Here is a 13824-nt window from a genome sequence, read left to right as displayed (position 1 = left end):
CGTCTGTGTGTGTGTCTATGATGTGCGTCTGTGTGTGTGTCTATGATGTGCGTCTGTGTGTGTGTGTCTATGATGTGCGTCTATGATGTGCGTCTGTGTGTGTGTGTCTATGATGTGCGTCTGTGTGTGTGTCTATGATGTGCGTCTGTGTGTGTGTCTATGATGTGCGTCTGTGTGTGTGTGTCTATGATGTGCGTCTGTGTGTGTGTCTATGATGTGCGTCTATGATGTGCGTCTGTGTGTGTGTGTCTATGATGTGCGTCTGTGTGTGTGTCTATGATGTGCGTCTGTGTGTGTGTCTATGATGTGTGTCTGTGTGTGTGTGTCTATGATGTGCGTCTGTGTGTGTGTGTGTCTATGATGTGTGTCTATGATGTGCGTCTATGATGTGTGTCTATGATGTGTGTCTGTGTGTGTGTGTCTATGATGTGTGTCTATGATGTGTGTCTATGATGTGTGTCTATGATGTGTGTCTGTGTGTGTGTGTCTATGATGTGTGTCTGTGTGTGTGTGTCTATGATGTGTGTCTATGATGTGTGTCTATGATGTGTGTCTATGATGTGTGTCTGTGTGTGTGTGTCTATGATGTGTGTCTGTGTGTGTGTGTCTATGATGTGTGTCTATGATGTGTGTCTATGATGTGTGTCTATGATGTGTGTCTGTGTGTGTGTGTCTATGATGTGTGTCTGTGTGTGTGTGTCTATGATGTGTGTCTATGATGTGTGTCTATGATGTGTGTCTATGATGTGTGTCTGTGTGTGTGTGTCTATGATGTGTGTCTGTGTGTGTGTGTCTATGATGTGCGTCTGTGTGTGTGTGTGTCTATGATGTGTGTCTATGATGTGCGTCTATGATGTGTGTCTATGATGTGTGTGTCTATGATGTGTGTCTATGATGTGTGTCTATGATGTGTGTCTGTGTGTGTGTGTCTATGATGTGTGTCTATGATGTGTGTCTATGATGTGTGTCTGTGTGTGTGTGTCTATGATGTGTGTCTATGATGTGTGTCTATGATGTGTGTCTGTGTGTGTGTGATGTGTATGTATAATGTGTGTGTGTGTTTGTGTTTAGCTGCAGATGGACGTTACTCGGGGTTAATGGATGTTTTGCGGACGCTGCTGAGAGAAGAAGGAGCTCGAGCGCTGTATAAAGGCCTGAGTGCTGTCATGCTGAGAGCGTTTCCTGCTAACGCGGTGTGTGTTACAGTACCACACATACATACACACACACATAAACATATACATAAACACCCACACATACACACACTGGTGTTTAATGTAAACTGGTGTTCAGTGTGTATTTTCCTCTGCAGTGTTTATTGTTTCTTTCTTCTCTCACTCTGTCTTCTTTCGGTTCTCAGGCGTGTTTTTTGGGCTTTGAAGTGGCTCTGAAGTGTTTAAACTGGCTCGCCCCGACCTGGTGACCGCTACATGACCCCAGAGTCTGCAGGAAATCCTACTTCACACAAACATTAAACACACAACAATCTGAATGGAGTCTAACCTGAGCTGTGTTTTAACCTCAGCTTTAATGTTTTAAAGGAAAATTCCTCCCTAAACCTGGAACTGGGAATTCAGCTCCGGCTGGAAGAGTTCAGAATTAATAAATTATTTTTTGTTTTTATTTGTTAATTTTTTTTCTCTTGTGTTGTTTGTACCACAATCTACAGGAAAGTGTAAATCTAATGGATATCTGTACAGATTACTGTAGCATTGAGAACTTCATACACACGTGTAATAATTTTGATTTTTTCAGATTGCATTCCTAGCTCACGTCTCATGTGATGTCTCTGTCTACGTTTTAATAAATCACAATATTCAAATTTGTCTTTTAAAAAGTTTATAAATAAGTTTAGTGAGTGAATGAAATAACAGCTTGCTCGTGAGAGCTGACTGACCGGCGCCACCTGCTGGTGTGATGATGTAACTTACCTACAGCATGTGGTGACTCTCATCCAGAGCAACATCCAGAACCTCCAGACTAACTAAAATATATTTACACTCCCAGTCAAAAGTTTGGACACACCTTCTAATCCCATGGTCTTTCCTGATGTTTATTTCTCTCTACATTGTAAAACAATGCTGAAGGCGGCCGAAATCCACAATAATGTCCTTTGAACAGTTGATATTGAGATATGTCTGCTACTGATGCTCTGTAAAGCCTTCATAACGCCTCTAATCTGAGGTGCTGTTAATTGGTGATTTCTGAGGCTGGTAAGTCTAAATGAAGTTCTCCTCTGCAGCAGAGGTCAGTTTTGGTCTTGCTTTACTGGGATGGTCTTCATGTGAGACAGTTTCATCATGGGGCTTGATGGGTTTTGCAAATGCACTTGACAATACTGTTCCTGCAAGAACTATTCCAGAACACCTGACCTTCGTGTCTTAAAATAACAACTGACTGGTTTTTGTTGTCATTACATATGGATTACTGAAGTCCATGTGTGTTATTTCATAGTTTTGAAATCTCCAGGATTGTTCTAGAATGTAGAAAATAAATCCCTAAACAAAAAACATTGAATTAAAAGGTGTGTCCAAACTTTTGACTGGTAGTGTGTGTATATATATATGTATATGTATAACTGGTGGGTCTTCAGCCACCGTATGAAAACGGTCATTGACTCTGTGCTTTGGACGTCTAGGGGAAGTTCATTCCACCACCTCTGTGCCAGAACAGAGAAGAGTCTAGATGTAGACCTACTGTACCTCTGACCCTGAGAGATGGTGGACCAGTGGAGCAGTGCTAGTGGATCTGAGGGAGCGAGGTGCAGAGTGAGAAGTAATAAGATCTTTGAGGTCAGAGAGTGCTGGTCCATTCTTGGCTTTGTAGGCAAGCATCAGTGTTTTAAATCTTATGAAGCTTCCAGAAGCCAGTGGAGGAGCAGCAGTGGGGTGGTACTTAAGCACTTAGGCAGCTGCATTTTGGATCATTTGCAGTGGACGAATTGTGTTCAGAGGAAGACCTGCCAGTAGACCAGTCTCGAAATGACCAGAGACTGAACAAGCACCTGAGTAGCCTGTGTAGATAAAAACATCTGAATCCTTCTGAAACCAAAATGAGCATGTCACGTTAGTAACATGGGAGGAAAAGGACAGTTGATTGTCCATGGTTACCCCAAGGCAGGGAGCAGTGGACAAAGAGGAGGTCAGGGTGTTGTTCAGAGATAATGCAAGATCCTGGGCTGGGGATGAATCACCTGGGATGACCCGCAGTTCAGTTTTGCTGGGATTGGGTTTCAGCTGATGAGCCATCATCCAAGTTTAGATGGAAGGAGAAGATAAGTCGGGTGTCATCGGCATAGCAATGGTCAGAGAACCCATGTGAGGATATAACTTCACCAAGCGAGTGAGTATAGAGGGAGAAAAGGAGAGGACTAAGTACTGAGCCTTGTGGGACACCAGTGGAGAGACTGCGTGGAGCAGATGTCTATCCCCTCCATGGACAGATGAAGCCAGAAGAGCAGTCTCTGTGGAATGTGCTGCTTTGAAGCCAGCTGGTGGAAAAGACCCTTGTGTTGGTGCAAGAAAAATATCCAGAATATTATTAAAGTATTTATTCCACAGCTGTGAAGCTTCCACTACATCTGTGGATGTCCAAAATGTGTCCATGACGTCATATAATTTGGTGAAAATTGTTGTTACAGAGTGTTTTGATTCTGTCCGAATCTGACCTGATGGTGGCGCTAGAGCGCTGGCAGCACATGGCACCAACTTGGTCAGACTCAACCTCTACCATCAGAGTCCCAAATTTTACAGTTATAGGCTGAAGAAAAAAGGAAGAATAACAAGAGGGTTCTATAATAATAATAATAATAATAATAATAATAATAATAATAATAATAATGGCTGAAATGTTGGAGGTTAAATCATCAACATGGCAACCCACAGATAGAGGTGATATTAGGGCGGAGGTCTCTTTGGGAATATACACACACACCGAGATTTATTGCGTTACTGTGTGTGTGTGTGTGTGTGATCTCAAACCGGAAAAGTAATCGGTGTTGAAGAAAAGCTGAGTTAAACCTCCGCAGTGTGAGTGACATCACACACACACACACACACACACTGTCACTCTCGCGGCGGTGGTGGTGAAAAGGAAACACGCAGCAGCATGGATGAGGAATATGATGTGATTGTTTTGGGAACCGGACTCACGGTAAGACCCGGACATTTTCACGCGCACTCATCATCATCATCATCATCACAGCGTCTCGCGCACCATAAAGAGAAATAAATCAGATAAAAATCAGATAGTTTATATAATCCGTATTTCTGCAGATAAAGCTGGATAAAAGACACTGCTCTCTCTCCACACAGATTCGTGTCCTGATTAAACTCTTCTCTTTTTTCTTTCTTTCTTTCTTTATTCGATTTGACTTCAGTCACCGGGTGAATGCGCTTTATTATGTAACTTGCCTATTGTTTAAAAACAAATCTACTAATAAATCAACAGCACTGCATTATTCTAAGTTTGTTTAATTCAATATCCAGGGGATAAATCAGTAAACAATTGTGTAAATAATTCCACAGCTCGCGCAGGCCTCTGTCCATTCAGGGTGATGCTACGTGGTGCTGCTGGTGCCAGTGGCTTTTTCCGCACCCATATTCCGAAATATTCTCTCTGATTGGCTGGCAGAGTCACGCTTCCCGAGCAGGGATTGGCTAGTTTTCACTCACGCGCCGTATTATGATAGGGCAGCTGAGAAGTCGAGCCCGTCACTGTGGCAACCGTAAAACAAACGTTCGTTTTGTTTATTTACAGTATTTATTGACCTGTACATGAATCGTCTAATCAACTTCCAATCGGAGCAATTTGTTGACGCTGATAGCCAATCAAAGCGAAGGAGGCGGGGCGTGATGAATACGGGTGGGGAAAATAACTCTGCACGGTCCTCGTACACGCCCTTCATCTTCATCTCTAGACTGAAAAGCGAGCAGCTGAAATAAAACTCAGACATTAAAATGAGTTGGTTTATAAAGACGTTATAAAACACACACACACACACACACACACACAACCGCGTTTACTGCGACTTCCGGGGTGTGATGTCATGTGTGTATATTTCACAGCCTGCGGTACGGAAACACAAAACCTCCAGTGTCATATTACACACACACACACACACACACAGACACACACACACACAGACACACACACACACACACAGACACACACACACACACACAGACACACACACAGACACACACACAGATGAGAAATTACACTACAATAACACACGTCACTGATATCACACACTGACAAGCAGATCATCAATCGGATCATCGGTATTCATTTTAATACACAACTCAATTAATTTATCTTTACTGTCACACACACACACACACTCAGTCTCTATGTGTATCAGGATATCAGGATGAAGCTCTTACTGAAGACAAGAGAAAGTCTTCCTCTCCCTGATGTTTGTTGTGTCCTCAGGAGTGTATCCTCTCTGGGATCATGTCCGTTAACGGGAAGAAGGTTCTGCACATGGACCGGAACCAGTACTATGGTGGTGAGAGTTCCTCCATCACTCCACTGGAGGAGGTACTCCATAACAACAACTACTATAATGATGATTATATGTGTCTGTGTGTGTATAGAGTTAATTGTGATGTGTTTGATAGATGTGTTAGATGTGTTGGATGTGTTGGATGTGTTGGTTGTGTTAGATGTGTTGGTTGTGTTAGATGTGTTGGTTGTGTTGGATGTGTTGGATGTGTTAGATGTGTTGGTTGTGTTGGATGTGTTGGATGTGTTAGATGTGTTGGTTGTGTTGGATGTGTTAGATGTGTTGGTTGTGTTGGTTGTGTTGGTTGTGTTGGTTGTGTTGGATGTGTTGGATGTGTTGGTTGTGTTGGTTGTGTTGGATGTGTTAGATGTGTTGGTTGTGTTGGTTGTGTTGGTTGTGTTGGTTGTGTTGGATGTGTTGGATGTGTTGGTTGTGTTGGTTGTGTTGGATGTGTTGGATGTGTTGGTTGTGTTGGTTGTGTTGGATGTGTTGGATGTGTTGGTTGTGTTAGATGTGTTGGTTGTGTTAGATGTGTTGGTTGTGTTGGTTGTGTTGGATGTGTTAGATGTGTTGGTTGTGTTGGATGTGTTGGTTGTGTTGGATGTGTTGGATGTGTTGGATGTGTTGGTTGTGTTGGATGTGTTGGTTGTGTTGGTTGTGTTGGTTGTGTTAGATGTGTTGGTTGTGTTGGATGTGTTGGTTGTGTTGGTTGTGTTGGTTGTGTTAGATGTGTTGGTTGTGTTGGATGTGTTGGTTGTGTTGGATGTGTTGGTTGTGTTGGATGTGTTGGATGTGTTGGTTGTGTTGGTTGTGTTGGTTGTGTTGGTTGTGTTGGTTGTGTTAGATGTGTTGGTTGTGTTAGATGTGTTGGATGTGTTGGTTGTGTTGGTTGTGTTGGATGTGTTGGATGTGTTGGATGTGTTGGTTGTGTTGGTTGTGTTAGATGTGTTGGTTGTGTTGGTTGTGTTGGTTGTGTTGGATGTGTTGGTTGTGTTAGATGTGTTGGTTGTGTTGGTTGTGTTGGATGTGTTGGATGTGTTGGTTGTGTTGGTTGTGTTAGATGTGTTGGTTGTGTTGGATGTGTTGGTTGTGTTAGATGTGTTGGTTGTGTTAGATGTGTTGGTTGTGTTGGTTGTGTTGGATGTGTTAGATGTGTTGGTTGTGTTGGATGTGTTAGATGTGTTGGTTGTGTTGGTTGTGTTAGATGTGTTGGTTGTGTTGGTTGTGTTGGTTGTGTTGGATGTGTTGGATGTGTTGGTTGTGTTGGTTGTGTTGGATGTGTTAGATGTGTTGGTTGTGTTGGTTGTGTTGGTTGTGTTGGTTGTGTTAGATGTGTTGGATGTGTTGGTTGTGTTGGATGTGTTGGTTGTGTTAGATGTGTTGGTTGTGTTGGATGTGTTGGATGTGTTGGTTGTGTTGGTTGTGTTAGATGTGTTGGTTGTGTTGGATGTGTTGGTTGTGTTAGATGTGTTGGTTGTGTTAGATGTGTTGGTTGTGTTGGATGTGTTGGATGTGTTAGATGTGTTGGTTGTGTTGGATGTGTTAGATGTGTTGGTTGTGTTGGTTGTGTTGGTTGTGTTGGATGTGTTGGATGTGTTGGTTGTGTTGGTTGTGTTGGATGTGTTAGATGTGTTGGTTGTGTTGGTTGTGTTGGTTGTGTTGGATGTGTTGGTTGTGTTGGTTGTGTTAGATGTGTTGGTTGTGTTGGTTGTGTTAGATGTGTTGGTTGTGTTGGTTGTGTTAGATGTGTTGGTTGTGTTAGATGTGTTGGTTGTGTTGGTTGTGTGATGTGTTGTGTTGGATGTGTTGGATGTGTTAGATGTGTTGGTTGTGTTGGATGTGTTGGTTGTGTTGGTTGTGTTGGTTGTGTTAGATGTGTTGGTTGTGTTGGTTGTGTTGGTTGTGTTGGATGTGTTGGATGTGTTGGTTGTGTTGGTTGTGTTGGATGTGTTAGATGTGTTGGTTGTGTTGGTTGTGTTGGATGTGTTGGTTGTGTTGGATGTGTTGGATGTGTTGGATGTGTTGGTTGTGTTGGATGTGTTGGATGTGTTGGTTGTGTTAGATGTGTTGGTTGTGTTAGATGTGTTGGTTGTGTTGGTTGTGTTGGATGTGTTGGTTGTGTTAGATGTGTTGGTTGTGTTGGTTGTGTTGGTTGTGTTGGTTGTGTTAGATGTGTTGGTTGTGTTGGATGTGTTGGTTGTGTTGGTTGTGTTGGTTGTGTTAGATGTGTTGGTTGTGTTGGATGTGTTGGTTGTGTTGGATGTGTTGGTTGTGTTGGATGTGTTGGTTGTGTTGGTTGTGTTGGTTGTGTTGGTTGTGTTAGATGTGTTGGTTGTGTTAGATGTGTTGGATGTGTTGGTTGTGTTGGATGTGTTGGATGTGTTGGATGTGTTGGTTGTGTTGGTTGTGTTGGATGTGTTGGATGTGTTGGTTGTGTTGGTTGTGTTGGTTGTGTTAGATGTGTTGGTTGTGTTGGTTGTGTTGGATGTGTTGGATGTGTTGGTTGTGTTGGTTGTGTTAGATGTGTTGGTTGTGTTGGTTGTGTTGGTTGTGTTAGATGTGTAGCTCTTGACCCTGTTGTGTTGTTTTTTTTCTGCAGCTTTATAAACATTTCAGTTTCCAGGACACGCCTCCTGAGTCCATGGGAAGAGGACGAGACTGGAACGTTGACCTCATCCCCAAATTCCTCATGGCTAATGGTCAGAGCTCTTACTTTATTCTGCCCTAATATACCTGTGAACCAGACCTGTGTGTGTGTGTGTGTTTATTTGTATGTTTGTGTGTGTGTGTTTGTGTGTGTGTGTTTGTGTGTGTGTTTATTTTTATGTTTGTGTGTGTGTGTTTGTGTGTGTGTGTTTGTGTGTTATACCCGCAGGTCAACTGGTGAAAATGTTGTTTTTATGTGCGTGTGTGTGTGTGTTTGTGTGTGTGTGCGTGTGTGCAGGTCAGCTGGTGAAGATGTTGCTGTACACAGAGGTCACTCGTTACCTGGACTTTAAAGTGATCGAGGGCAGTTTTGTATATAAAGGAGGAAAAATCTACAAGGTTCCATCGACTGAGTCTGAGGCTCTGGCTTCCAGTGAGTTCCTCTGATTCCTCTGATGAGAAGAAATTAAAGCTGAGATCAGTGATTTTTAAAGACCACTCTTAAATGTTTAAAGGACTTATTAAAGGTGAGGTTAGTGATTAGTGATTTTTTTTTAAATTAATTTATGGATTAAAGCAGCAGTCAGTGATGTGTAGGACAGGGGTCTGGGATTTTATGTGTGGTGATTAAAGCAGCAGTCAGTAATGTTTACTGCTTCCTGTTTTTTTTGCTCAGATCTAATGGGAATGTTCGAGAAGAGAAGGTTCCGTAAGTTCCTGGTTTTTGTGGCCAACTTTGATGAGAACGACCCCAAGACCTTGGAGGGAGTGGACCCTAGGAGCACCACGATGCGTGACGTGTACAAGAAGTTTGACCTGGGGCAGGACGTGATCGACTTCACTGGCCATGCCCTGGCGCTCTACAGGACGGACAAGTAAGAAGCTCCTCGCCCTGCCGAGGAAGCCACGGCGCTCTGATCGTGGCTGATGATTATCTGTTCCATTCACGTGTCCGGCGTGTCACCAAGCTGTCTGTCTCTCCCGCAGTTATCTGGACCAGCCGTGTCTGGAGACTGTTAACCGCATTAAACTGTACAGCGAGTCTCTGGCGCGTTACGGGAAGAGTCCGTACCTCTACCCGCTGTATGGACTGGGAGAGCTGCCTCAGGGATTCGCCAGGTTCCTGTCCTCTCACACACACACTGCACTTCTCTGGGTTCAGCTGAGATGTTCCTTCATGTCTCTTCTCGTTGTTTAGATTAAGCGCCATCTACGGAGGAACCTACATGCTGAACAAGCCTGTGGACCAGATCGTTCTGGAGAACGGACGTGTGGTGGGCGTGAAGTCTGAGGGAGAGGTACTGTACTGTACAGAAACACCAGGAGTCTCACACGCCCCTTTAATATGAATAACACTAGCCGGGATTAAAGGTGGCCTCTGTTATATTGTGATTAATGATTAAAGCTGGAGTGAGTGATTTTTCTTGAGATGATCAGGTGTTCATAGAGGTAAATGAAATGACCCTTGTGAAGGTCAGGTGAAAACAGTGTGATGTAAAAGCAGGAACTTGTCACAGTGGAGAATTCTGAAGGTGTGAGTGTGTAATGTGTCTGTGCAGACATTTCACTCTCTGAAACAAAACATTCTGAGTTCCACATTATTAAAGAGCTTGTCTGAGTTCCTTGCAGTCCCTGAGCTCTCCACAGCTCTCCTAGTCTTTAACCTGGTCAGTAATACTAGGCTTCTCATGTTTCCTGACTTCTCTCTCAGGTTGCTCGCTGTAAGCAGCTGATCTGTGACCCAAGCTACGTTCAGGACCGAGTGCGTAAGGCAGGTCAGGTGATCCGCGCCATCTGCATCCTCAGCCATCCCATAAAGAACACCAACGATGCCAACTCCTGCCAGATCATCATCCCACAGAACCAAGTGAACCGCAACTCGGGTCAGTGACCATACAATGGACCCAGCGTTTTTTATATTACTCTCGTTATATTACTGCATGCTTAAACACACACACACATATTGATCTTTTATATATTATTACACATTTATACACACACAGACACACACACACACACACACACACACACTCTGATCTTTAAACTGAGAGATTTTTTAAAGCTATAAACCAGTAGAAATCCTTCTAAGCTGTGTCATGGACCGGGACACTTTCTTCTTCTATTCGTATTCAGCTTGATGTATTAGCCCCGCCCCCTAACCTTACACAGAGTCTCAGCCCCACCCACTTGCTTTGCTCTGTGTTAACGGCTGTAATTCAGCTGACAGGCAGCAGGGGGTGACACACAACACACTCCTTCATTACAGAGCCTGTGAGGCTGCATGTGTAAGTGTGTGTTCTTTTATTGCAGATATTTATGTGTGCATGATCTCCTACGCTCATAATGTGGCTGCGCAGGGTAAATACATCGCCATCGCCAGCACCACCGTGGAGACGAGTAACCCCGAGGCTGAGATCCAGCCTGCTCTCGAGCTGCTCGAGCCCATTGACCAGAAGTCAGTCTTACTCACACTGTAAAAACTCTGCATTTGTGTAATGTTTCATGGTCACTCTTTATCTTATCTGTGGGTTTGTTTGTTTTTGTAGGTTTGTGGCCATCAGTGACCTGTACGATCCATCAGATGATGGAGCAGAGAGTCAGGTGAGTGTCACGCTCTACCATCATCACCATCATCATCACCATCATCACCATCATCACCATCATCATCACCATCATCACCAAAATCATCACCAAAATCATCATAATCACCATCATCACCATCATCATCATCACCATCAGTATCACCAAAATCATCATAATCACCATCATCACCATCATCATCATCATCATCATCACCATCAGTATCACCAAAATCATCATAATCACCATCATCACCATCATTATCACCATAATCATCACCATCATCACCATCATTATCACCATAATCATCATAATCACCATCATTATCACCATAATCATCATCACCATCATAATCACCATAATAATCATAATCACCATCATCACCATCATCATCATCACCATCATCATCACCATCATTATCATCACCATCATTATCACCATGATCATCATAATCACCATCATCATCACCATCATTATCACCATCATCATCACCATCACCATCATCATCACCATCATTATCATCACCATCATTATCACCATGATCATCATAATCACCATCATCATCACCATCATTATCACCATGATCATCATCATCACCATCATCATCACCATCATTATCATCACCATCATTATCACCATGATCATCATAATCACCATCATCATCATAATCATCATAATCAACCATCACCATCATCACCATCATCACCATCATCAACAAAATCATCATAATCACCATTATCATCATCACCATCATCACCATAATCATCATAATCACCATCATCATCACCATAATCATCATCACCATCATAATCACCATAATAATCATAATCACCATCACCATCATCACCATCATAATCACCATAATAATCATCATCACCATCATTATCATCACCATCATTATCATCACCATCATCACCATCATCATCATCATCACCATCATTATCGCCATAATCATCATCATCACCATCATTATCACCATAATCATCACCATCACCATCATCATCACCATCATTATCATCACCATCATTATCGCCATAATCATCATCATCACCATCATTATCACCATAATCATCACCATCACCATCATCATCACCATCATTATCATCACCATCATCATCATCATCACCATCATTATCATCACCATCATCATCATCACCATCATTATCACCATAATCATCACCATCACCATCATCATCACCATCATTATCATCACCATCATCATCATCACCATCATTATCACCATAATCATCACCATCACCATCACCATCATTATCACCATAATCATCATAATCACCATCATCATAATCACCATCATCATAATCACCATCATCATCATCACCATCATTATCACCATAATCATCATAATCACCATCACCATCATTATCGCCATAATCATTATCATCACCATCATCATCATCATCACCATCATCATCATCACCATCATTATCACCATAATCATCATAATCACCATCACCATCATTATCGCCATAATCATTATCATCACCATCATCATCATCATCACCATCATCATCATCACCATCATTATCACCATAATCATCATAATCACCATCACCATCATTATCGCCATAATCATCATCATCACCATCATCATCACCATCATTATCACCATAATCATCACCATCACCATCATTATCACCATAATCATCATAATCACCATCATCATAATCACCATCATCATAATCACCATCATCATCATTATCGCCATAATCATTATCATCACCATCATCATCACCATCACCATCATTATCACCATAATCATCATAATCATCATCACCATCATAATCACCATCATCACCATCATCATCACCATAATCATCATCACCATAATCATCACCATCATCACCTTCATCACCATCACCTTCATCATCATCATTACCATAATCATCACCATCATCACCTTCATCATCATTACCTTCATCATCACCTTCATCATCATTACCATAATCATCATCACCTTCATCATCATCATTACCATAATCATCATCACCTTCATCAACATCATTACCATAATCATCATCACCATCTTCTTCATCATCGTCGTCATCATTGTCATCACCTTCATCATCATCACCATCATCATCGTCATTACCATCTTCATCATCACCTTCATCATCATCATCATCACTGTCATCACCGGCCACAGTGTAGTGTCATTCATGACATTAATAAGCTTTCAAAATAGGGTTCAAAAAGAGTTAGTTCTTCTTGATTCCATGAGGAAACACTGCTGTACCTCTCAACACAGGACCTTTCATGGGTTCTCCTGGAGGGACGAATGAAGCACTGAGTTTACTGTCTGTCCTTCATAATGACTGATAATTCCACAGAAACCCACACCACAGGACACACACACACTCACACCACAGCACACACACACACTCACACCACAGCACACACACGCACACACACACTCACACCACAGCACACACACACACTCACACCACAGCACACACACGCACACACACACACTCACACCACAGCACACACACGCACACACACACACTCACACCACAGCACACACACGCACACACACACACTCACACCACAGCACACACACACACTCACACCACAACACACACACACACTCACACCACAGCACACACACACACTCACACCACAGCACACACACGCACACACACACACTCACACCACAGTACACACACACACTCACACCACAGCACACACACACACTCACACCACAACACACACACACACTCACACCACAGCACACACACACACTCACACCACAGTACACACACACACACTCACACCACAGCACACACACACACTCACACCACAACACACACACACACTCACATCACAGCACACACACACACTCACACCACAGCACACACACACTCACACCACAGCACACACACACACTCACACCACAGCACACACACACACTCACACCACAGCACACACACACACTCACACCACAGCACACACACACTCACACCACAGCACACACACGCACACACACACACTCACACCACAGCACACACACACACTCACACCACAGCACACACACACACTCACACCACAGCACACACACGCACACACACACACTC

At 42.9% G+C, this 13824-nt stretch overlaps 2 protein-coding genes across 3 annotated transcripts in view; both read left to right on the top strand.

Annotated features, from left to right (window-relative positions):
* si:dkey-150i13.2 (mitochondrial carnitine/acylcarnitine carrier protein) overlaps positions 1–2633 on the top strand; it is a 19819-nt gene extending 17186 nt beyond the window's left edge. Inside the window, exons 9-10 of one of the 2 annotated variants that reach the window (XM_058409948.1) lie at positions 1072–1193; positions 1361–2633. In XM_058409948.1, the coding sequence (XP_058265931.1) occupies positions 1072–1193; positions 1361–1423 (185 nt within the window). In that variant the 3' untranslated portion in view covers positions 1424–2633. The remainder of the gene's footprint in view (positions 1–1071; positions 1194–1360) is intronic. The other variant, XM_058409949.1, reaches the window with a different exon arrangement.
* A 1291-nt stretch (positions 2634–3924) lies between these two features.
* Positions 3925–13824, top strand: part of LOC131366032 (rab GDP dissociation inhibitor alpha-like) — a 32417-nt gene continuing 22517 nt past the window's right edge. The window contains exons 1-10 of the mRNA XM_058410126.1: positions 3925–4152; positions 5434–5541; positions 8106–8205; positions 8451–8585; positions 8829–9027; positions 9140–9271; positions 9351–9450; positions 9864–10035; positions 10463–10607; positions 10699–10753. Of these exons, the coding sequence (XP_058266109.1) occupies positions 4108–4152; positions 5434–5541; positions 8106–8205; positions 8451–8585; positions 8829–9027; positions 9140–9271; positions 9351–9450; positions 9864–10035; positions 10463–10607; positions 10699–10753 (1191 nt within the window). The 5' untranslated portion in view covers positions 3925–4107. The remainder of the gene's footprint in view (positions 4153–5433; positions 5542–8105; positions 8206–8450; positions 8586–8828; positions 9028–9139; positions 9272–9350; positions 9451–9863; positions 10036–10462; positions 10608–10698; positions 10754–13824) is intronic.

This window comes from Hemibagrus wyckioides, linkage group LG15 (genome assembly GCF_019097595.1).
Source record: "Hemibagrus wyckioides isolate EC202008001 linkage group LG15, SWU_Hwy_1.0, whole genome shotgun sequence".
Classification (NCBI taxonomy): Eukaryota; Metazoa; Chordata; class Actinopteri; order Siluriformes; family Bagridae; genus Hemibagrus; species Hemibagrus wyckioides.
Note: the sequence above shows the minus strand (reverse complement) of the source record. Positions and strands in the feature narration are given on the sequence as shown.